At 38.4% G+C, this 26,952-nt stretch overlaps 1 protein-coding gene across 1 annotated transcript in view; it reads right to left on the reverse strand.

Annotated features, from left to right (window-relative positions):
• LOC139963172 (E3 ubiquitin-protein ligase AMFR-like) overlaps positions 1-24,736 on the reverse strand; it is a 46,232-nt gene extending 21,496 nt beyond the window's left edge. Inside the window, exons 1-4 of the mRNA XM_071963728.1 lie at positions 24,363-24,736; positions 9,530-9,804; positions 8,983-9,075; positions 4,437-4,601 (exon numbers count right to left, since the gene is read on the reverse strand). Coding sequence (XP_071819829.1) covers positions 4,437-4,601; positions 8,983-9,075; positions 9,530-9,799 — 528 coding nt within the window. The 5' untranslated portion in view covers positions 9,800-9,804; positions 24,363-24,736. The remainder of the gene's footprint in view (positions 1-4,436; positions 4,602-8,982; positions 9,076-9,529; positions 9,805-24,362) is intronic.
• Between the last annotated feature and the right edge of the window lie 2,216 nt (positions 24,737-26,952).

The raw sequence follows: 26,952 nt of genomic DNA on the forward strand, positions 1-26,952 counted from the left end.
TGAAACTTTCCTTGTCTTGAGGAATGTTGTCTATAGTTAGAAAGAACACCTTGAAGTCAGCACAGGGTTAGAGAAGGCATTTATACCTAACCATTTGTCTTTGCTAAAGTGAATCCAGTATAAGGTCCTTCCAGCATTATTGCTATTGTGTGTGCAGAATTATGACTTCCTAAAATCAAACAAGTGGCTTTGATGGTGCTGGTACTTGAATCTTCTAAACATCCAAACACATTAATTTCTTATGCGCTGGGTATATTTTCTGGTGGTCTTGACTTTTTCCCTGTATGAGGTTAAGTCTTTTAGTCCATATCTTTTCATGCTTGAACTTTGGCAACTCTGGTGATCTAATTCTGTCACTTCTGACAGTGACAGGCAATGATTTATATGTTTTAAGGGAATGAGTATGCATGGCCCATATCCTTCCAGGGTAGTCTGAAAGGAAACTAAATTTGTGAGTTATGTTTAGAAATAGTAACTAAGGACAACTGGGCAATACTGTAAGACTTGTTATCTTAAGTTTGCTAGTGTTACCTTCATGTAACATACCTGCGTCTGAAGACAACACATTAATCTCTTAATTAACATGTCACTTTCGTAGCTCTGTAAAAGTTGCCAACTTTCTACTGAAATCACCGAGCGCACCGCCACGACCAGACCATCAGGTGCCACGAAATGCAACTCTGCTTAAAATTTCGGGAACATCAAACATTATCATAAAGCGCATCATGTATGTTTGGAGCGTGTTAACACTTGTAAGGTTTTTTTTTTTCCCTCACTGTGCTGGGGTTTTATGGTCCACTTTTGAAATGTTGGCAAATTACTAACTCTTGTTTTCCTAAGTTAATCACCAAAGAAAATGAAAAGCTTATTCCATGGGATCGCTCACATATTTGACAGCTTGTTGCTGCAGAGGTTGAGCTCACATGCGCTAAGCAAGGTACCTGAAAGATTGCTTGGGCCACCCCTCCTCCTCTCTTAAGATATGGCTTAATATATTGTTGCACATTTTTTTGGCAGTTTGCCAGGGTTCTAAGAAGTTTCCTTTGGTGGCTCAGAATGGAATGCAAATTAATTCAACTTAAGCACTGAAATTTATTACGGTAAATCCCGTTAACTTGCGGGAGTCGGGCATTGATGTTTATGCAATGCAAGATCCAAGAGCTACCACTGTAGCAAAGTCCATCTTCGAAAAATATCTTAACAATAATGATGTACTGTACCTTTCCTGGATTCCCCCAGATCAAGGTAGACAGTTCGAAAATGATCTCATGCAAACTCTTTGTGAAAATTTAGGTATCAATAAGATGAGAACGATGCTATATTATCCACACGCTGATGGTTTGATAGACAGTTTTATCCTAAGTTACAAGAACAACTATATACAAAGGAATATAGCTGATAAGGATGCGAGTCACTTCGCCCAACAACCATTTCGCCCAACTGCCATTTCGCCCAACCAGCCTGGTCATTTCGCCCAACCGCGTTGGTCATTTCGCCCAACCAGCATGGTCGGTTCGCCCAACCGTGTTGGTCATTTCGCCCAACCGTGTTGGTCATTTCGCCCAACCGTGTTGGTCATTTCGCCCAACCTTATTTTTACTAATATAATAATATAACCGTTTCTATTTCACTCAGTGGCGTAGGAAGGTACTTTTGAGTGGGGGGGCTGAAGACTGATGGCTGGTCTGGGGAGGGGTCATAGCATAGGCATATGGGACCATTTCAGTTTGGGGGGCAGAAATTTTTGAGCCCGGAAGTTCCCATGACACTATCTAAGCGGAGCGCCACCATCGGTTGGCGCGTAGCGTACAAGAAAAATTTTGGCAAAAATGCCTCTCAGATTGCAGGAAATGGCACTTCTGAGGCCTTGCAAGTTGCATCAAAACATTCTTTATTTTATAACCTCACGTTTTAGAACTTTACACTTCCCCAAAATTTGGTAAATTAGAAGAAGAAAAATGGTAACATCACTTTGAAGGGGAAAAATTGGACAGTATATTTTTTAAGCTCCTTTTTAGTTACCGTATTTATTTTTTTAATACAGTACTCAGCTACCTCCAGAAAAACATACATTGTTCAACGACACGTATGCGGGATAATGTCGCTGTGTCAGATGAGACTGCAATTTTTCTCACAAAAAAAAAGTATAAAATATAACAAAGAATATGATAAATCTGTACTTGAAGGCTTGTAGCCCCCCCCCACCCCTTACCATCCATGAAAAAGAAAATGTTTCTTATATACACTCATATCGGAAATGTCCAGGTGTACAGTTGACTAGTTAGAAAAAAAAATTGATCGTGCAAAAAGCGTGGTAGCCCAGATGAGCTGCGCTTACGGTTGTGTTACACGGAAATATTCGGGCATCATGATGCTAAATAAAGTAAACATGGAACTGTCGGGCAAAAATTTGAAAAAGATCCGGGCAAGCTACTGCATATTTATATATATATATAAAAAAAAATCTCCTCTTAGGCTGCCCGAATTTTTCAGGACTTTTGCCCGAATTTCTTGTCCTCTGGAAATTAAGGGGGGCATTCTGCCCCCGCCTCATACGTCTATGGGTCTAAGGGGAGGGGGTGTCCCTCTCCCCTTTGGATTTTTTTCCATTTCCAGGTAGCCTCAGATGCAATTTGGTGCAATATAGCACACTTCAACACCCACTCCATTTTGTAAACTTAATTTTGTATTTTCACCTGGCCTTAGATGCAATTTGGTGCTCCAAATGAATTTTTTTTCTCATTTGGAAATGAAAAAGGGGTTTTCTGACTTGCGAAGCGGGGGGGCGGAATGATACTTCCGCCCCTCCACATTTTTCACTGGGGGGCTGGTGCCCCCCAGCCCCCCCGGTTCCTACGCCCTTGATTTCACTAGTTCAATTTGATTTATTTTGGGTTATATTATTGGTAGTTATATTATGTTTATCTAGTTCTACATAGTGTTAATCTAATGTTATACAAACACAGGGGAATCGGTCTTCATAAAAACCTATCAAACCTAACCCCTAAAATACTGGTCCATCCTACTGACTAACAATTCCGGAACGTTAAGTGAAAAACAATATATATATAAAACCCGTCCGTAATATTTATCAATGTAACCACATATGTAATCACATATGTAGGCCTAATCAATTTAACCACGACTTCAAGTTTCCTTAATACTCGGTTCGTATCCCGTAACGTTAACAATTCCCGACTGTTTACTATCAAACCTATCAAACCTAACCCCTAAAACACTGATCCATCCTCAAGATTACTTAATATTCGGTTCGTATTCTGTAACGTTTCCTTACTAAAGTTATACAAAGAAAAGGACTTCAAGTTTCCTTAATATTCCTTAATATTCGAACGTTTACTATCAAACCTAACCCCCAACACACTGATCGGTCCTCAAGTTTCCTTAATATTCGGTTCGTATCCTGTAACTTTAACAATTCCCGAACGTTTACTTTTCAAGTATCATATTTAATCAAGGTTGGGCGAAATGACCAGGCTGGTTGGGCGAAATGACCAGGCTGGTTGGGCGAAATGACCAGGCTGGTTGGGCGAAATGACCAGGCTGGTTGGGCGAAATGACCAGGCTGGTTGGGCGAAATGGTAAGGTTGGGCGAAATGGCAGTTGGGCGAAATGGTTGTTGGGCGAAGTGTCCTGCTTCCGCTGATAATGGAAGTGAATGGGATTCTTTCTCAAAGTCTGTTTGCATTTAACATCTTAATGACATAGTAGTACAGGTTTTAGGCCATTCTTTCTACTCCATGGGAGAGAACAAAGAACTTTTATGTTAGCTTGGCTTCAAGTGTCCCAACCACTATTACAGTAGGTCCTATGCAATGCCTGATTAGTTTGCAATTTCTCTTCACAGAAAGTAGTCTGGAGTATTTAAAGATGTTGCTGAATTTGGTAATCGGATTACGGACACTCAGAAGTCAAATTATGGCAGGAAGACTAGGTTTCAATCATATTCACCTGGAGATTTGGTATTGGTTGATATTCCCAAGGTCCATTTATGGTACTATAGGCACTTTTGAACAATGCCGCGGGGGCCTACTGTTGGATATCAAGTATGAGATCTGAAGGATCCTGTGAAACCACTTTGTTCAATCCATCATAATTGGTTCAAGCAATATAGGTCAAAACTGGCAGAACTGGCAAATGTTAAGCCCACAGATTTTGATAAGGAACTGGACTGTCATGTAACGTTGAACTAAATTATCTCTTACAATATGGATACTGTAAAATACCATGTTCAAGTATACATAGACACAGGATTCTGTTTTCATTTTGACTCAAAAGTTCAGAATGCACCTGATATATGCATGAGGTTCTCTTCATAATACATTGATCTGAAGTGTTTTAATATAGAAGGGCCAATGTATCTAATATGCTATGAAAGATTTTAAAATGACTCAACGTAACTGCAGTAGGTAACTCACATATTCAAATCTGTCCTTGGAAAGCTGAGCAAAGGCATGAAGAAAAGCAAATGTGGCAAACCATGCCACCCAGAAGATCATTTCCTCTAAGGTCTGTACATTAAGCACTCCAAATACCACAATAAACTTGTAAAATGCAAAGTTCCATAGTTTATCTCTGACATGCTGCAAAACAAAATAAGAAAAGAAAAGATACTATACATTTATGCAAGCAGATTTTTCAAAGAACTTCCAAGGTCATCTGTTGGACCACCTGTACTTTGCTTGTCTGAACAGCAAAGTTGGTAATTTGCAAAATAGGGTCTATCATCAGTGAGGTAGGAAAAAAGTATCACATTGAAGTGCAATATTAAGCAGTGCCACTGAATTGAATGTGTACAGGTTTCATGGTCGAATGTTCTAATGTTATGATTTGTGCATATTAACCTTAAACCAGGCTGATTACATTCTAAATACAGTAAAACTAACATGAACAGTGATGGAAGCTCCACAAATGGGACAACATACAATGAGTACAGAGTGTGCTCAAATATATGTGAAGGCAGTTAGCGATGTACTTAGCCATGTCCAATTTTAAAGAGCACTGCACTGCATTATTATCACTCTTTTTAAGTTCTGTTGTACCAAACATGTGGCTGGTTTAATACTTTGAACATATTAGTTCCTATTCCTTAAAAATACTGTGTTATTTGAACAGGTTTATAACTGGAATTCATCTGGTTATTTGCATATGATCATGCAAAAATGATACACTTTGACATTATTTTCCAAGTTTGCCTGACCAGTGTGTCTGTTGAACCACATTGAAGGATAACTTGGAACTCTCATCTCAGATGATTGGACGATGGGTAAAAATCAGTCCAGATGTATCCAAAGGTCATAATTTCTATAATGAGTAACATCATTAAGCTAATATTTAATTTCTTTTGTATGTTGACTAACTTACAGTTGGGCCTCCTATTAAAAGGAAAGTCAAGGAGGAAATTTAATTTGGACTGCTAAGAGGAACATGAATGCAAACATCCTAAGGTATTTTGCATTTAATTCTGAACTGTTGCATTTTGAGATGAAAACATTTGAAGATGCTTAAATTGCCTGCTTTAACCAGCAAGCTGAATGACTTAGTGATTCCTTGCTGTATTTTATATGAAAATATTCAACAATAACTAGAGCACCAATGGTGCAGAAGCTCATACCTTTTCGAGCTTAAAAATGTAGGGCCCAAAAACTTATGGCCCACCAAATTTCAGGCCATTTGTCAGATTCCACCAATTTGGGCCCATGAGGGATAACCCCCCCCCCTCCGTTAGCAGAATCCTGGCCACACCACTGGCTATAATTCCTATTTTCCCCTTTAAATCCTATTTTACCCACTCTCTCAAACAATGCCACTGACCTACCCTATTAAACTTTCTCCCCTCTACCTGAGCAGACATAACTTCACAAGCACTCCCTACAAGACATAACTTCACAAGCTGCCTACATACCTCAGGCTCAAAGACTCCTAAGAATCGGCAAGTGCTGATTGGCTATAGGGCTCTCATGCTTACAGTTCAACAGTTAATAACAACTCCCAATACTGCTTTAATTCCACTAACAGCCTCTGCAGAGCTTAACCACAAATGTAAACAAACACTGCAGAGACTGGGAGACAAATTAAAGGAGCTTTGGAAAAAGGTGAAGGCTCAGATTTTTTTAAACAATGGGGATTAATTGTAATTAATTAACTTTTGACCAAAAATTATTAGGCATCACCTGATTCATACACAATCCAACAATCATCAGTTCAACTTTGAATATGATCCATCAAAATCTTGAGGAGATTGAGATATTTGAAAATATTACAAAGAATGACCCCCGATGACCCCCTAAATGACATTTGACCCTAATGTTCCGAACACCCCTCGTAACCCTCATCCTGAGGAACGTTGTGACCAAGTTTCATTATAACTGGCCATACACTGTATGAACGAAAGCAATTTGAAAATATAGGGCCGGGCCACAAAAGACCCCTAGTTGATCTTTGATCTTAAATTCATGAACACCCTGGAGGTAAAACTTCCATAGTACTATCGTGACAAACCCTCAACATTGTACCATGGAATCTGTAGGAGAAGAAGCATTTTGCGTATTTCCACAAAATGGCCCATTACGGCCCACAGGTGACCTTTGACCCCAAATTTTGGACCATCTCTGATGGCCCTATACCCAATGGTCCTTGTGTCCAAGTTTCATGAAATTCCATCAAACACTCTGCGAGTGGGAGCGGTTTTACCAATTGTTGACGGATAGAGTGATAGAGTGATAGAATGATAGAATGATAGAGTGATAGACGCCCCAGTGTAACAATAGCTCACACCAGCATGCTGGTATGAGCTAACACCAGCATGCTGGTATGAGCTAACAATGCACACAAGAGTTGTAAAGTACTGACCACTATTGACTTAAAGTAATCAACAAGGATCTTGTACTTAATGTGCACCTACTATCAACTATACAGTTCATACATGCTTAACTTTGAGAATTTGACTTCTCTTCAGTGACCTCAAATGATTCTTTGACCTACACAGACCAAACAGGATTTTTGTGTGAAGTTCAATCAAGCTTTAACTTTAGCATTTATTTGTTTACAAGGTTTTCAGACTTTAACCTCTGTTGACCTTCAAAGACCTTTGACCTCCACCCAATTCCAACAGGATAATTGTTGTAATCACCTGGGGAATTTACATGCCACAAATGACCCTCCATCCAAGCTATACTTTGTGAGTTAGCATGCTTGTTTTCAGACTTTGACCTATGTTGACTTCAAGTGACCTTTGACATGCACTTACTTTAATAGACTTCTTGTACTCACCATGGGAGATCTACAGTATATACCAAGAATGAACTTAAGCCATGTGTGCTTCACTTATGAGTTAACACATTTACAAAGTTTTCAGACTTTGACTCAATTTCAATGGTGATCTTGTACCCCAAAGAGGGATCTACATCATGTACTGAATATGAATCTCATCCATCTCATCCAAGCCTCACTATAATTTATTTACATAGTTTTCATACTTTGACCTATGCTAACCTCAAATGAGCTTTGACCTCCATTCATTTCAAATGACTCATTTTACTCACCAAGACGGATATACATACTAACTATGAACTTCATCCAAGCATTACTTTGTGAGTTATCATGTTAACAAGGGTTTCATTCTTTGACCAATCATCATGTAATATTTATGGAATATAGTTCATTTATTCTGTAGGCTCTTTTATTCCCTCCTACTGTAACAGCCCTGAAGATCCCTTGGTTTAATGCATCTCTGCTATGCTCAAATATGGAAAAAAAGTTAACAATTTCTTTTTAAACAACCTATATTTGACACTTCTAGAACAGTGAGCTGTTAGGACGCACTTGTTCATTTCTCGACAGCACACATTGTAGATGTTGCTTACTTGGAGATTTGGCTGCATTTAGGATTTGCTCTTCAAGGAAGGTACTAATAAATATTAATATTTGTGGAGATGTGTTGCTCCTCAGATCAGATACAACATATCCTTTTAAAATAAGAGTCTCCCCTATTAGGCAAAGGTTTACAGTTCGGCAGATCTGAATTATCACTCTAAAACTATCTAACCCATATCGACCTTGAATGACCTTTGCCCTGCATCAATTTCAATAGGTTTCATGTACTCAATAATGTGAATATAAATACCAAACATGAATTCATCTATCATGTACTTCTTCAGTTATTATATTTACAAGTCAAGGTGTCACACCCATCCAATCACCATTGCATAGATTCCTTTTACTCTTGCAAAGGAATCAAAAGCTTGTATCCAAGCAGTACTTTAAAATAGGGATGCATCAAAATTCAGTGGTATTTTTGTACTATCATAGTCCATGCCCCCTGTATTTGGAGCCAATTCCAAGTAGTAACAAACAACAAAATAATTTGTTGTTTAAGTGCAATTCTAGCTTTGAACCTGTCTGTGTCAAGTTCACTTGTGGTACACACAGTAACAAGTTGCACTATTAATGGCACATAATAAGCAGATAGGAATTCAATGCACTTAAGGAACCTCACATCAACACTTCTCAATCATTGCAGCACAATCATTGCTATCCTTGGTAATGAGTATAGCAACAGCTTGGTAATGAGTTACGCTTGAGTGCACACACTGCCTAGTACCCCAGACTCTCCACAGAGATTCACTACTCGGTGCTGATCAGATTATACCACAAGAGAGAACTTGCACAGTTACAATCCAGCATATTTCCTCAGCTCTGTTTCTTGCCAACTGTCTCATTTCTCTGCCGTTGGCTCTCTGACATGAATAACACTTAGAAATCCTTCTTGTTATGTAGTTGCATAATCTAATAAGCTATGCTATGTAGATTAAAAACACAAATGCTTGTTGTTGAAAACAACAAAATAGCAAAAGACCCCAACAAAATCTTGTTGTGTATGAATGAGTCCCAGTAACAAATTTGCCACATTAAAAAAGCAAAACAAACTAAGAATGAAAATAGCTGCAATGTATATTATGTTACCTGTCTTTCAATGTCCCTGAGTTTTCCAAATATCAGCCACTGCAATGCCATACCAACAACAAGGAGAAGACAAAATGCAACATTGCACAACACCTGCAACAAAGATGGAAGTGCAAAATGTTAATTAATAGTAAGGGCCAATATGTGCAGGTAACCTGCAGATTCTCAGTCTGAAGCACTGAAACTTCACTAAAAGCTACTAAATAAACAGGGTAGTAACATCATATCAAGTGAAAACATCAATTACTCCTTCATTTCCTATATTGAGGGCTGTTCTCAGAAACCCCCAAATCTCCCTGGTTTGGTTTTTTATGAAGTGACAATACTTACCTGTTTACACTCTACTATTGCACCTTTCCCTCTGACTAGCCTAATAACTGATGATACTTTAGCACTGCACCCCCTTGACCCTCCTCAGGGTCATTGCACATCACCTTCTCCTTCCAAATCTATTGAATCAATGTCCATAGTTATTTCTCTTTTGAACTAAAGTAAGCTACTATCATTTGAAGTTCATTTCCCACAATAAAAATAAATGATTACTTACCAACACTGACCAAGAATCATGTGCCATTGTTTTTGCATATTTAAGTAAGACATAGTCCTCTTCATGGATAGCAAATAAATGGGTCAGATTCAAAGTTTGCAGGCTTGGATCCACATCTGAGGCAGTCATTACAGCAATGCCACTTTGCTCAAAGACTGATATATCTTCACGTGCCTGCAGCACAGACCAAAGAAGTGTCAAGAAGGTCACTGCGAAGTATGTAGGTAACGGGGGCAATGGTGGCACTGGATGGAGTATCAGGAGAGGCATATTTGCTGCAAAATAAGAAACATTGCCAAACACGGTAATTGAAGCAAGACTTTTTTCATCAACGTTACATGACAATAAACATACTACAATAAGAAAAGGGATTAGAACAAGGGTTGAGCAAGTGGCTCAATGGATAAGAACAGACATTAATAAGAATAATTAACAAGTTTATCAGTGACTTGTCTTTCACCATTGATGTGTACAGTGCTGCCACCATCAAAGTAACATAGCTATAGCTTAAACATCAGTCATTTTGTGACCATTGTTCTCAGGAGCGTAGCCAGGTTTTTGGTGTAGAGGGTGGGGGGGGTAAACTTAATTTCTGTCCCCATTCTCAGGCACATAGCAGGGGATTGCCGTCATGTGGGATGGGATTAAGGGGAGGGGGGTCTTACTTCTTGTTCTTTTAAAAGGGCTTAGATGCAAAATGGTGCTATCAGCCTATCATTTCCATTTTTTAAACTACATTCATGTAATAAAATTTTCCTTGTTTGGTACAAAAACTTTTCTAATTTTGGAGGAAAAAAACAAAAAAATAATTTGTGCGGCTGCGTGGCCAAAAACCATCCCTTTATATCACATATTGAAAAAAAAATATGTGAATACAAATATATGGCCACTCAGAGAGAAACTGAAACCACGCGTGTAGCGCACATATTATTGAGGTGACCGTTTAATACATTCTATTTTGTGGTCGACCCCATGCTGCTCGAAGCGCACATATTCTTGAGGTGACATTTCATTACATTCTCATTAGTAGTTGAACCCCCCCTCCATCGGCTCCATCCCCAAGGTATGAGTACATTTAGATTTCTTTTGTTTTTTTATGCTCCCTTTGATTTTCACCATCGCCCATTGCGTCCCCAATAATTTCTGTGGGTTGGGGGGGCACTCTGCCCCTTTGCCGGCTACGCCACTGCTTCTTCTATAGTATTTAGTGTAAGTTATACCTGTTTATCAGCAAACAATGGTGTTGCTACTGTAGTGCTTATTATCAAGCTGACAGCAGGGATTGGCCATATCGACTGGGTACTCAATTACAAATACTCCCTCTGATCCAGGAATAGAGTGATGTGTACACGCTAACCAAAATTCAAGAATCTTTCAGCATAAGGTGTCCCATCACTATAAATAACATATGTATTGCAAACAGAAATATACTACACTGGAATGTTATTGAGCAGAGTTTGCAGGTGGAAGAACTAATCACTATTTCTTTCTATGCGGAATAAATTCCAGAACTTACCAGGTTTGGATATTTACGAGCGTACTAAATACCTTAGGTTATCTTTTGGGCTTAATTAATCATCTTTTTCATACAACAATTCTGGTAAAACTATTTTAGAAAGTTTACACAATACCTAACTGTAACAATAAGGCACCATTTGGTATGTAGCCCTCTTTAAACTACAAAATTGTCTGTACCCCCTCTCCTTAGACCAGCAGTGTTCCACTTTTCAACCAAAGAAATATGGTAACCCTACATAACATGCTCAATATGATCTCTGAGCTATTTTTATGTCCCATGTTAACTGTGCCACTTCCCAAATGAATTGTTTAAACACCTAGACTGCTGATAATGAGAGCAAGCCTTAGGAGATGCAGAGGTGGATAATTCCTCCATGTGCTGCTACTGTAGTGAAACACTAATGAAAGAGAAAAATTGTCCACAATAATTGCTTACAACCCCATCTCATTATCTTGTCCTTAACTCAAGGTTTCTCTTAAGGTAATTGCCCCACATCCAGTGTTACCACTGGAAAGATAGGAACAGGAAGTTGGAACCACAACTGTGTATTTTGACTGTAACCTGTAGTTACTGTATGTGATGAAGTGTAATATTGTATCTTCAACAACAGACAGAATTCCCACACATCTAATCTTCTGGTGAGGGAAATCACCTATTAATGGTATTGCGCATGACTTAATATGTCAGTTCAGTACCTCTAGAGAGAGTAAAAAGTCATTTTGACTTTTGAGTGAAAGGGGGAAAATTACTATTAACTTTTCTTGTCAGGTTTCCTGTTGCTTTAAAATGAAGTACCACAGCTATAGGCAATGAATTTGGGCAAAGTTCATCAAAATTCCAGATCATTTTCAGAAAAATGTAAGCAATGCATTAGTTCTGCTGGTAAAAATGACAAAATCCGGGAGACAGCATCTTTAAAAAGTTTTTTTCACAATTTGACCTCTTGTGACTTGAAATAACCATTCACCTCCACATGTTATGCAACAGGCATATTCTCTTCTATATGATACAACCGTGAACCAATGCAAAGAACAGGAGACTAGGAGATTCCCTTCTTGATATAGTGCGTTTACAAGGTTTTCAAATTTTGACCTCTAATGACCTCATATCATCATTTGCATTCTTCACAAACTATAAGATTCTTCTACTCAACCTGGGGCATATGTGCACTAAGTATGAAATTGGTTCCAGGCTTCCCTTCTGGAGATCATGTATTCATAAGGAAGGCATGCCAAACACACATACCTACACACTTGGCGTCATGAGTGCATTGGTAACGATTTTCACTGAAACAAAAACACCATAAAGCCAGTTGGCTTTAATAGTGATTCCTTGCCATATTTTCTACAAAAACATTAAACAGTGAAATTGAAAAGATGTTCCATATATCTACTTAGGGACTAGCTATCACGTAGCGACCCTCCAGTCACAGTTGTCTTTCTGTGTCCCAATGGGGCATGATTCTCTTGGGTGTACTGCTGCACCCCATTTCTCTCCATGTGGGTCCTTGCCGACACTACCTCTCTCTGTCATGACCGTCTTTCTCTCTCTCCAAGCCGGCCATGCCAGTCTTTGGAAGCATACTGGACAGGGGTCCCTTCTTGTGCACATCGGGCACATTTGGACACAGATTATGATCTCCCAGGTTGAACCATCAAGCAGTTGATACATTTTAGTTGGGTAGGAGAAGACATCCCTGAACCCCAAATTTAGGTAATTAACATTTGAGAAAAACGTCTAACAATTGAAACAGGAGAATTTAGGAGAAGGAATGTAAGTTAACAATGAGTAACGATACAAAGGAGTAACTTAATAACGTGCTGAGAGTAGAAGCTCCATCTAACTAGAGCGTTAATGGACTGGCCTAAAAACCCACTTGTTAGACCAGTGATCAAGAGAAAAAGATGGAAACTCCTCATAAATAATCCTAGGATTTACAAAGGAAGGTAGAGAAAGGTGAGAAACATCACATTCATATCGATACAACAACCTACAACATGATGTGTATGGAGGGGAAAAGGGCGGGAAAACTAACGAAAGCAGTTCACAGGACTGCTACCCATACTGAGAATTGTACGAATTTTAACGGGGCGAAACCACTCCCAAAAACCCTCCCCTAGACAATAAAAGGATAGTTATTGGGCTGCACACGATTAACAACAATACTTCTTTATCCAATGGATAACAAACTAAACACCTTGGTAACTGTTCCAAACGTAGAGTTGGCACTTTGGGTGGTAGAATGAGAACGATGGGCATTGACAAATAAATCAATTCCTTTGATGTTCAGGTCCTGGATTGTGTTTTTGATATTTTTACAATTTGCTGTCTGCTGACACCAAATGTCTCTTTGAACTCCTGTTATGAAATAGTGATACCATCTCTTTGATGTTACCGAAAAACTCCATCGAGATACCTTACAGGCCTCTTATGTATTTATCTAGGTCATGGATTCAGTTTTCCCACGAGAAGTTTTTAACTATCTTATTGAATCTTGGTACAGGGCCTTTTCCCAAAATAGATTCCATTATGTCTGTGGAACATTCGAGAAGGTTCTCTCACGTGGTATGGAAGTTTCCATAGAAAGGGGATGGACTTCCAAACTCCCAACCAATCAGGGCAGATCAGTGCCAGCGCACTTATTTTTATATCATTAAGTTAATACAGGATGGTCAGGTTATTGGCTGCCTACTGATTGTGCGCAGTGAGATTTTATGGAAGTAAGGTATAAAAGAAAAAGGAGGTCAGAAATTTATCACTCCGTGATCAATTTATCACTTGGTCAGCAAATTTATCACTCCGTCAGCGCTCCGTGATCAGTTCGTCGCTTCGTCATTGCTTCGTTACTATTTCATCACTCCTAATTGTTTAATTGACGGAGTCAAGTCAAATCATTGTAATTTAGTTTTATTTGTTAAGAGAATCGACAGAGAAGAAATTATACCGAATCATTAATCAAATCCGATCTTGTCAAATTGTTTTTCTGTGAACTCATTGTTTTCTTCCGTTCGAGACATCTCCTGAAGAAGCATAAATACGGCATCAAGATATCCCAGTACCTTTCTATCGCGAGTCCCGATATAGTTTTACTATCGGGGGAGCCGGGCTCGTCACAATATTACATGGTGGAGATCGGTTGCTTTCTTCAGGAACAAAACGGTAACGGAACTTTCACAACTTTCGTTCGTTACGATCAATAACGAACAGAAGGATTTTTTTGGCCCGAAGACCTAACGAGGAACACAACGTATGTTCACGACCTTGCCTAACATACACACTCTGCGATGGAAGTCAGCCTATACTAGCCTAAGTCTGTACACCGGAACCACTGATCTGTACACTAACGTTAATCAACCCAGCATGCAGTTCGCGTTTGAACATTCGCGCAACTAGTACGTAGAATACTACAGCTCTAAACATCAGAACTGAACATTTTCGCGATCAAATCTAGACTCGACCCGATGTTAACGGCGAACGAATCTGCAGTATACGAGATGTAGGCCTACCTGCTACTACCCACCTGCTACCGCTACTACCTGCCGCTACTACAATCACTTACCGAGGGACTTCAGTCATCGTTTGCAGTTCCACTACCAGTTCTTAGTTAAACTTAAGGGTGAGTGAAATCATGCCAATTTGTATCCCAACCCCTATTTGAGATCAGAGTGTACCGTTAAGTTATTTTAATCGTGTCCATGTATTACATATTTGTTATTGGTATTTAATAACGGTCGATAGTGTGTTCAATTAAGTATAGGCTCATGTTGTATACTCGTAACTAGCCTAATTGTATGCGGCATAATGTCCGTCAGTGAGCAGGAAACTTCGACCTCAGTTAATGTTATGCAGAAACATAGGCCCACTGATTTTTTGCCATCACGATTTCAGGGCGATGTAATTGATGCAGATTTAGCCGAAGCTCATTATTTGGGATTTGAAGATTATTTAGAGGTGCATAAATTGCCGTCCCAAACCACCCCTGTAGCGGAAGAATTTAATGAAATATGTCGCACATTTAAGCGAACACTTAAAGGCCAAGCCAGACTCTGGATTGAAAACAAAAGTTTTTCAACTATTGCTGATCTGCGCAAGCAATTCCTTGCTCGTTTTAGTCCAGGGACTTCTTCCTACGCTAAATCACAGGCATTTCATGCATTAAGCTATACGCCAGGTGATACAGCTCAGGCTCATTTGGCCAAAGTTTCAAAAGCTGCAGCACAATTAAATTATGGCGAGGACCAAATTAGAGATAAATTCATCTCGACCCTGCCTTTGCAATGCCGCTCAGCAGTGTTAATGTCTGCATCACCAAAAGCAACAATTGCAGATTTGGTCATGAAAGTGCAATGTTATTTTGACTTACAAATCCAAAGTCAACCCACAGCTTCTTCCGAACTATTTATGGCAATGCACGACAAAGCGTCTTCTGTTCAGACTCCTACTATTTCTGCATCTTCTGAGATACACGAGTTGTGTACCAAAATTCAGGAATTAGAAACTAAGTTTGATCAGTCACGTAGGTCAGAATCGCAAGACAATCCAAAAGATAGGCAAAGATATAGTTCTCGTGATTCTCGTGGTCCTAGGACAGGTCGTAATGATAACAGGAGAAGGTTACCATGTTTTAATCCTTCAATCACATGTCATTACTGCCAAAATCGAGGTCATTTTGCACAATATTGCCAAATTCGCCTAAGCCATGAAATGGAGGCTAATGTAAAGAAAGTACCAACACAGAATTTTCATTAGGGAGCACTTATGATTGCACTCATCATACAGTGACTCCAGACAAAGTACCAAGTAAGGGAAGATCGAAACGTAAAGCAAATAATATTTGGAAGAATAGTAATATTCCTAGTTCTAGATATACAGGGAACGACCGTAGTGTGGATATTCAACTGGACACACGTAATTTTGTAAGAGGTACTTTACATGATGGTAAAGGAATTTCATTGTTGTTTGATAGTGGAGCGACACGCTCTATCATTTCTTCTTCTACAGTGCAAAATTCTAAGTATTTATCCTCTATACAACCAGTCTCAGTTGATGTAGTAAACCTAAAGTTGGGTAATGGTCAGTTTATTCATGCGTATAGCACGATAACATTTCAGGTCAAAATTCAGGGTCATGAATTTCAGCTTTCTGCTTTAATTGCTGCAAACCTGACAGGTATTGACTTAATATTAGGTAGTCAAACTCTGAAGGAATTGAATGGTTCTTTGGACTTTACCACAAACTGTTTTAGAATTAAACAAGCCAAAGTTTTCCTTAGGCCAGTGCAGAGATTTGTTATTTACCCAGGTCAGCAAAGATACATTACTGTACAGGGACGTCTTCCATTATATGCACGAAATGCAGATGTGGTTATTAAACCGTTTCCTCTAATATCTCGTATGTGTCCTTCACGAATGTTAGTGAAAATGCATAAAGGTAGAACAAAGATTCTACTAAGGAACATGGGTAACCAGAAATTTTGTCTGCATCCTTCTCGCACAGTGGCTCATTTAGATTTAGCAGATATCATTACGGTCACAGAAGACATACCTACTGATTCTCTAGATTTTCTAAATGTCATGAGAGACATCGAAAAACCGTCTCTTTTTCAAACCAATTCTAACTCTAAAGAGAATCGTGATGAAATTACACGATATAATTTACATCGTTATCCACATTTGACAGCCGATGATCCCCTGGTTTCCAAATCCGAACAGGAAATCATGAGAGATAACATTAATTTGGAACAAAGTATTCTAAATGCTTCAGAAACAGAAAGCATTTATGAATTTCTAGACTCACATAGAGATGCATTTTCTCTTTATGGTGAATTATCTCACTGTCCAAATTATGAGGCTGATATTACGCTTACTAATGACGAGCCATTTTACATACGTCCCTATAGACTTTCAGATGAGGACAAAGTCATTGTCGCCAGTGAGCTTGACAAATTAGTGCGATTAGGAATCTTAGCGGTAGGACATCAGTCATATACCTCACCGGTTTTCCTCATTCCAAAGAAGGGAACAAAAGACAAAAGGGTTGTCACAGATTTTCGCTACTTGAACAGTAGAATAAAACGTCTCAATCACCCATTTCCATTACTGAATGAGACTATCCGTACCATAGGGTATTCTGGAGCCAAAATTTTGGGTGTTCTTGATTTAAAGTCTGCATTTTTCTGTCTGCCACTTAGTGTTCATGCACAACAATATACAGGTATTGCTTCATTTCATGGAGGAAAGCATTATTATTATAAACGCTTACCACAGGGATTGAATTTATCTCCAGCGATCTTTCAGTCGCAAATTAATGATATTTTGGCAACGATCCCAAATTCAAATAAGTTCTGTATTGCTCATCATGATGATATTATTGTGTACAGTGCAGACAAACGATCTCACAAACAACACCTACAGGCAATTTTTAAGGTTTTAATGGACAACGGATTGAAAATCTCTCCGAAAAAGTGTAGCATTTTTCAAAATTCAGTCCGATATATGGGACATTTGCTCTCAATAACCCCAGAAGGTGAGGCTTGTATCCAACCTTTACATGATAGATGTGCAGCAATCAGGAACACACTGAAACCACACAATGTTAAGTCAGTAAGACGATTTGTAGGTGCAGTTAATTATGTGGCTTCGTTTTTCCCAAATATTCAAGCACTATTGAGACCATTACATCATTTGAGTCGTAAGAGAAAGGTATTTAAATGGACAGAGGAACATCAGTGTGCATTTCAAAGTATTAAAGAGTTGTTGTGTAATCCACCTATATTGCATATGCCACAAAAATATGGTCGTTTTGTATTATATAGCGACACATCACGAGTAGCAACAGGATCATACCTGACACAAAGAGTTAATGGCAAAGAGAATATTATTGCATATTATTCTAAGATATTACCACCAGCATGTCAGAGGTATAGTGTAACTGAATTAGAAATGATGGGTCTATTTATTAATGTGACAGCATTCAAACATTTATTGCAAAATGTAGAATTTGAGGCATATGTTGATCACTCTGCCATTGTTGAATTGTTTAAGTCGAAACAAGAACCAGCAACTTCACGCTTACGTAAGCTTCTGTTCAAATTGTCAGAATATACATTTCAGGTTGGTTATAAGAAAGGCTCAGAATTGGTTTTGGCAGATTATTTGTCTAGAGCACCACAGGAATTTCACTCTGAAATAGATCAGGTTGCTCAAGAGGTCAATTCTTGTGAGGATTTTTCAACTCCACCTAAGGAGACATTTAATCCAATCATGACAAGGTCAAAGGCAAGGTCAATGGGAATCAAAGTTCCAGATTTATTTCCGAATAAAGTCACAAAGGAGTCCAAGCAGGATTCCCCAGCCAAAGAATCAACAAATAGAGTTAATAGGACATCCATTCCTAAGGCAACACATTCTAATGATCATGCTACACAGAGACCACAATCTGAGTCACAAAAGACGACTACACCAGTTAATTCTACTGATAAGAGAGAAACATGTATTCAAAGGCCTACTATTTCTATGCCGAGTGAAAATAGACATACTCATAGTCCTGACATGTTAGTTGTGCCAAATTTTACAAGTGTTTCTCAACCTACAGAGCCAAGATTAGTGGATCAGAGTAGACATAGAGTGCCAGAGGTAGTCAGAGAACCACCACCAGAATTGTTTGTTCAGCCAAAGCCAGTCATAACAAACATTGATCATTTGGTTACAGGGCACATTCCAAAACAAAAGGAATTGAATAAAGTCATGAAGGCAATTCAAGGAAAGCTGATCAAAAACTATGATCTGCCATTTGATGTAAAAGAGTTGCAAATTCAACAACAAACTTGTCCTTACTACAAACCAATTTATGATTTTCTTGCACATGATATTATTCCAAGTAATGTTAAGCATGCTAGAACTGTTCGTTCTCAAGCAGAGGATTATTTGTTATGTAATAGTTTGTTATTCAGGATATTTTTGCATGAGACTAATGATGCTAAGATGACTCTTCAGTTAGTCGTACCTGAGACTATGGTAGAACAGATAATATCTCGATATCATGATGACTTGTTAAGTAATCATCAGGGTGTAATGCGTACATATTTGACCATTAGACAGCATTTCTATCTGCGCAATATGTTTCAACGCATCAGTAATTATATTCAGGCATGTCTCCGTTGTCAAGAATTCCGTAAGAAACCGGACAAATTGAGACAATATCATGCTCGCATTCCTGATTCTTATCGTCCTTTTGACAGACTTAGTCTGGATTTCAAGACTATGCCCATAACGGCTACAGGATTTAAACATTTGATGGTTGTTTGTGATGAGATCACTAGATTTGTTGTATGTGTTTCTCTTAAGACTCTTGATGCTGAAACAATATGTGAAGCATTATTGCAGAGGGTAGTCACAACTTTTGGTCCACCGTCTTGTATCATAAGTGATGCGGCAGCTTCTCTTACAGGAAAATTAGTGGAGCTCTTAAGTAAAGCTTTAGGCATTGAACAAAAGTTCATCAGTGTAAACAATCATGGAAGCTTACAGGTTGAAAGACACATTCAGACTCTTTCAAATTTCCTCAAAGTGAACTTAAATCAGTTTGGTACGGATTGGGTACGATTTGTCCCAACATCAGCCTATGCATATAACACATTTTCCTCTCCTCAGTTAGGTAGCTATAGCCCATTTGAACTTGCATTTGGACGTAAGCCACCAAATCTTACAAATTTATCGTTCAATCCAATGGCAGGATTATCACAATCTCATGGAGAATATGCTGCATTGTTAAAGAAACGATTTGATCATTTGTCAAGGGTAATGTTAGTCTTACAAAAGAAGCAACAAGATGCTCAAAATGTTAAGATAAGTGCAAAACTGAACAAAGGTGCAATTTATTCAACGGGTCAATTAGTGTATCTATATAAGCCAACGTCTTCCTCCTTGACTGCGAACTCTCGCAAAATTGCTGCAGAATGGTGTGGACCACTAGTGATCCATCAAGTTTTGGATAGGACTCATTATTTGTTGGCCACTCTCAAAGGAGAAATTCTTAGTGATGTATTCAATTATAACAGGCTTAAACCATGTTTTGTAAGAGCATCTTCTGAAACTAAGAATATCACCAACATTCAGAAATTGCGAAATGTCTTGAAAACAAAGGGTTCATCAAGTGAAAAGGTTGCTCGAATGAGAAATGTTTTGAGTAGTAACACTTCTAATGCAGAAAATGTTAATGTCATGCAAGATGCACATATTGAGTTTCATGATGAGTTTGGTAACATTTTGCCAGGGGTAACTTCAGATCACGTCATGTGTCTTCTGACCACTAAGCCAATGAATGTTGCATCCTTTCTAGAGAATAGAGCACATAATGAAGGATTAGCAATTCCATATCCTTCCATGAGAGATAGCATATTAAGGCAAAAGAAAGTTTTTGCAAATGCTCCACAAGGAGACATGAAAGTCCAATGTGCTAGATACAAATTGGGTGAATTACAGGTTTTGGTCACCTATCAGACACCATGTTTTCCAACAGGCTTTAAGAGTCATGATTTTTGGTGGAATGTAGGAAAATATTCCAACACAGGGGAAATAATGAATTTTCTCCATGAAAAGGGATTGAATATTACAGGCAATCCAGGCAGGATGTTGCAAACATTATATGGTTAATATGTATAACTGCATATTGCCTTAAGTTCAGATGAACAGGTGTTTTACCCACAATTGTATGAATGGAATGCATCATGGCAATTACCTGCATACCTATTAAGTGGAAGTCATTGTACTGTATGGTGTAACAATATAAGCTTTATTGTTAAAACCACCACCAAGTGACCTAGTTTCATCTTTTATAACAAATGTGTAATGAGTATACCTTTTTTCTCCTTATGAATTCGTTCAAACGTTTACCCGGCAATTAGAACATATCCGGAATATTAGCAACATGGGTTTTCATATATTGAGAAATATTTTAAGGATATTTACATTGCATCATTTATGTTATATTGAAGGCTATTCAGAGACAGCATTGTTGATATGCAACTTTTGCTTACAGCAACAGTTATTGAAGCAAATGAAAGTACAGTATAGATCTTTTGAGGAAGTTATGTATATATTTTCTTTTTCTCAAATATTCATGCAAAAGTAAATTTCATCATGAAGTTGAAAAGACAAGATGTTAAGTATTATGTTAATTTGAAGAAAGATTTGTTGATGTCATAGTCTATGGGGTCTCTTTTATGGTATCGAATATCTAGTACTTTGGTACTTTACTAGAATTATTTCGGAGTGCATACCTAGGGTCACTATGCTATCGAGTCACATTTTGTTGATATTCTTGAAGTGAATGTATATGATTCACAAGGTTTCAAAGCAGTTTTGAAACTGCCTTCATTTGAAGAGGAGGTTTTGTAAATGAGTTTGTAATATTTTAAGGTTCTTTTGTAATGTACGAATTTTTTATGGAACGCTGAGGTGTTCTATTCAGTTAAAAGATAACTAAGTCTAGTATTCTCTGATCTCTCCCCAAATCACGGCATGATTTCACTTTTGATATAAATGTATTATGGATGTATGAAATGCAAAAATGTATTTTGTAAGAGATACTGCATACTTTGCTGTGTCATGTAACTTTAAGATATCTTAATGATATTTTTTTTAGATTACATAATATGATGTCATCATTATTGAAGAGGTACACAAAAATTTCATGGAGATAGTGTCAATGTATATACCATATGATCATTTTAATAATTCGTAACCAAGATGTTAACCTTTGAGATACATGCAGACCATTTATTGAAGTCAATGAATATTAGTGAATGTGCTTACAGTACTCTACCTTCTTGAGATAATGATAAGTTAAAGCAGTATGATGTTAAAATTTTGGAGTATCCAAAAATTTTAAAAGATTGAGGGGGATGTTATGAAATAGTGATACCATCTCTTTGATGTTACCGAAAAACTCCATCGAGATACCTTACAGGCCTCTTATGTATTTATCTAGGTCATGGATTCAGTTTTCCCACGAGAAGTTTTTAACTATCTTATTGAATCTTGGTACAGGGCCTTTTCCCAAAATAGATTCCATTATGTCTGTGGAACATTCGAGAAGGTTCTCTCACGTGGTATGGAAGTTTCCATAGAAAGGGGATGGACTTCCAAACTCCCAACCAATCAGGGCAGATCAGTGCCAGCGCACTTATTTTTATATCATTAAGTTAATACAGGATGGTCAGGTTATTGGCTGCCTACTGATTGTGCGCAGTGAGATTTTATGGAAGTAAGGTATAAAAGAAAAAGGAGGTCAGAAATTTATCACTCCGTGATCAATTTATCACTTGGTCAGCAAATTTATCACTCCGTCAGCGCTCCGTGATCAGTTCGTCGCTTCGTCATTGCTTCGTTACTATTTCATCACTCCTAATTGTTTAATTGACGGAGTCAAGTCAAATCATTGTAATTTAGTTTTATTTGTTAAGAGAATCGACAGAGAAGAAATTATACCGAATCATTAATCAAATCCGATCTTGTCAAATTGTTTTTCTGTGAACTCATTGTTTTCTTCCGTTCGAGACATCTCCTGAAGAAGCATAAATACGGCATCAAGATATCCCAGTACCTTTCTATCGCGAGTCCCGATATAGTTTTACTATCGGGGGAGCCGGGCTCGTCACAATATTACACTCCACCCAAAAAATAGGGTTCTTGTACCAATTATGAGAACTGCAAAGGTTACCCATTTGAAGTATTTACAATCTAGGGCATCACATACACACTCATCCACCTGCTTGACAACTGTACAAAGGTTACAATTTCATCGAAACCAAAAACTAATCTTAATTTAACTTAATTTAGTTCCACAAGAAACACAATTTTATGGAATGCCATTTGTAGAAATTCTTGGGAATTTAAAGATCATTAATTTGTACTCTAGGCTAAGCAAACTTTCACTGCTTTTCCATGACTTAGCTCTTAAAAGTGACATAAACCACAAAGGTGTTGTTCTGCATTGAGTCCGATAGGTACGGAACTGCGAGCGTCTGTTGTTGGTACAGTCTCTCACTTAACATTATCCATGCTGTCAAAAGTATGTACATGTACACAGGCACAAACGTGCGCGCCAACATTTTCAATAATACTAAAATGGGCTGCCAGCATAACAGCCATATATTTCATAAAACTATGACTAATATCATTGTTCACTGAAGGCTAGTGTTGCACCGATAATCATTTGTGATATTGGCATCAGTAAAATTTAGCATCATTCGTCGATAATGGCAAAGCGATATTGACTGATCTTTTTTCACAACAAGCCAATGTTTGTTACAGTACTTGCGATGATTTATTCTTATAGCCTTTTTTTTACCAACGAAAATGCTACCAAACAGTTTCATGTATATCAACTTGGTGGGGAAATTTATTTTTACTCATTTACTAATGAGAGTTACAAGTGGTTACTATATGCAAGTGGTTACTATATACAAGTGGTTACTATATGCGAGTTGCGCAAATGGTAATAAATTATGATAACTGATCATAATTCTGATACTATATGTATTAATGCATGACTTGAAGTGCGATTTTACCTTCGTTCTGGCTGTTTAAAAATAACGCTACCGGTATCGGAATATAGTCCAAATCCAATATTGGCCATATCGGCACTGCACAAATAAAGGCTTATTAGATCGATATTACGGCCAAATGTTTTCCAAAATAGCAATTTGTAAATTGTATGGCAAAATTAGTCACATTTGGCAGACTCTGTTAGGGATATTCAAAAATTTCAAATTCCGTATTAGGTAATATTTAAATCCGCTTGGACTCCAACATGAAATGAGGCCATTTCCATAGAAATTTGGATGTCTGTTAACCCCACAAGTATTTGCCTAACCATAGTCTATAGAAATTATGTCTGTTGTACTAGAATTTATACTTTTACTACTAATTTATTACTATTACTAAGTATTACAATTTATACTAGCCTATTGTAAGCCTAGCCTATGAAGACTAGGCTAGAACATAATGATAATACTAGTAGCGAGTAAATATTGCGAATTGGCGAGTAGACATTTAGTCACGGTCGCCAAATGGCGAGTACTTTATAAATAATTGTCGAGGCCTGCCTGTCAGTTACTTAAGACCTAGGGCCTAACTGTTATTGTTAGTTGTATTGTATCGTAAATGCCCAAGTGACACTTACCGTACTTACACTACAGTTACACCGTATGACTACGCAAGGCCTAGCCTATACCATAAATATAAAGTAGGATATCGTGTTCGTTCAAAGACAACTAGGCAAATTAAGACACAAAAATCAAAGAGAACTAACCTGATCTCCCAGTTCGATGTGTATACTTTGTTTGTGTTACTCTTTTTCGTTGCTACGCAGTTCAACTTGAATATCTTTATCTGAACCTATATATTAGGCTATTCAGAGCGAGTCATTCGAATACTACTGTCGTAAATACCAGAGTATATATCTGGTAATATTGCGCATATTTTCACAGGTACATAGGATCGGAAAACTGGCTACAGCTAGCTACATGCACTACCATGGTACGCCTAACGTGCAAAAGATGACATCGATCGCTGCACTTCCAACAAATATTAGTGAAACACCCACTATGAGTATGGTATGAAACAAATTGGCGCTTTTCGAAACGTTGCTCGGTCAGTCACTGAGGTATGTCCCAAAAACCTATTCAGCCTCGCATTCCCTTGATTTTTTTTACTGCAGTAAAAAAATCCAAAATAAACTATATTCACACTCTCAGAACAGCTGCTGGTCGATTGTATGTATGTATGTATGTATGTATGCAGGGGCGGATCCAGGGGGGGCCGACCCGGCCCCGGCCCCCCCTTTTTGGAAATCAGTTGCGTTTTTTTTTTATGTGGGAGTACTTCAAATTCCTAATAGGCATAACTTGGTGAAAGAAAAGCCTAATATATATCCAGCTGCTCTTCCCTGAAACGCGTTCGTTTTTATTCCAAATTTGAAACTAAGGCAATTATCATGCCTACGCGACATCACGTATTAATTAGATACGGCTCAGTACTATAGTGCTGACTATTTCTGTCAGGGAAAATCAATGCACAGTTAGCAAGTATATCATAATAATCTGAATGAAAGGGGGTGTAGGCGGTTTTACACTATCTAACGCAACGTAGTCGCCAAGAACCTGAAGTATTTATAAGGGAGGGCCCGAGGAACATGAACTTATAGCATGCTCCTCGTGGTGAAACATAATTGCACCTATTAGGTGAATTGAGTGTACTGTTAATAGTAGGAGAGACTAGTGTAGGTTCTTATGACCAACTAGACCGGTTTCTGCTCTCAAACTTTATAGGAGGAGCTTCATCAGTAGTAGCCTTTGAATATTTTATATTCGGCCTGGGCGTCTCGTTCTCAAAATGCATCTATTTTCTGTGCACGAGTTTTAATGGACTCATAGTGCAGCTATAAGAGCATCTAAACTTGAAGAGCTTCGTGTGAACCTTGAGAGTCAGCTGATTCTTCGTTAGTATGAAACCTGAGTTAACAAGTAAATCTTTGAGATTTTGGGCCCTTTTGTAGGCTAGAATCGGTTCTTTTGGAAACAGTTTGGATAATTCCGCGTGCAGGGGCGTAGCGAGCGGGGGGGGGGAGGTGTGGGGGGTGTCACACCCCCCAATAATTTGGTCGCTGTCGGCAAATATTGGGTCTGTCGGCAAAAGGAGAAAAGGTGAAGAGAGCGGAAGGGGAAGAAAGAAGGAAAGCTGAATAGAGAAAAGGAGAACGGGAGCTTCTTTATCGGTTATTTCGATTTTCCAGTTCTTCATCTGATAAACTCATTCACCAATCCAATCACCCGACGCCTGCAAGTTAAAAACCTCTCGGCAAATAACTGATAATGTCACGGCCGTCAGTATAGCTACTGTAGCCAGGCTCAGCTAGACGAGTGCCAGAATCGCCGGCAACTCAGTGAAAGAAATGGAATTAAAGGCTTCCGTATAGGCCCATGAGTCGTGCTATCGTGTGACAACGTGTTGTTATTATCCTCTGTTCAGAATGACGTCATCGCAGATGTCATTCGTTCTCCGTGGAAAACTTAAGGACACGGCTCACGAATTGTACACAATTTTTAACGTTTCTCGCTTGTATATCAATGAATGTTGTTATTTCTCATTACCGGAAAGTTTTCTGAACATTTTCATCACGAAGTTTTACTATTTCAACGATCGGTGAAAGAGAAAACACAGTTCGATAATTGGTCCCAATTAATTCTTCTTCTGCCGACTGCCATAAAAATAATATCGAAATGGAAATTCTACGGTGCCAAATTTGACTTAAAATATGCACCAGATTGCATCTAAGGACGTTTCAAAACTAAAAATTTTCCCCTTAGACCCCTCCCCCATTTCAGTCACCACTTCCAGATTCGTCGGCAAATCAAATCCTCCACACCCCCCCCCCCCAACAAAAAAAAAACCTTCGCTACGCCCCTGTCCGCGTGTTGCGAGATTAAGTGCCAATGTTTCAAAAGTACATATTTCAAATGCGTGGTTTTGATATGGGGTGTATAGGTAAGCTTGAACACCATTGGTGGTTCCTTTTGTTTAGGTTTGGTAGTGAGGTATTGCCCACGGTTTTCAAATTTTATGCCTTTCGTGCGCTGAGGCAATTTCCTCTTTCTTATAGTTACGGAGTAACAGTTTCTCTGTGAACGCGTTCTTTTTCTGTAAGAAATCAGTCTCATTGTTACAGAGACGTGCGTATCGTAATACTTCCCCTTTAATGAAGCCTTTAATAGTGGCAAGTGGGTGTGCAGAGTTTTTGTCGAGGTATTGGAAGGTTTCCGTGGGTTTGGTGTAGACTTTGGTGTCTAATAACCCATTGGTTTCAAACCTTGGACCTTTGAAGATATTCAAATCTAGGTATG

This window comes from Apostichopus japonicus, chromosome 3, assembly GCF_037975245.1.
Source record: "Apostichopus japonicus isolate 1M-3 chromosome 3, ASM3797524v1, whole genome shotgun sequence".
NCBI classification, from domain to species: Eukaryota; Metazoa; Echinodermata; class Holothuroidea; order Aspidochirotida; family Stichopodidae; genus Apostichopus; species Apostichopus japonicus.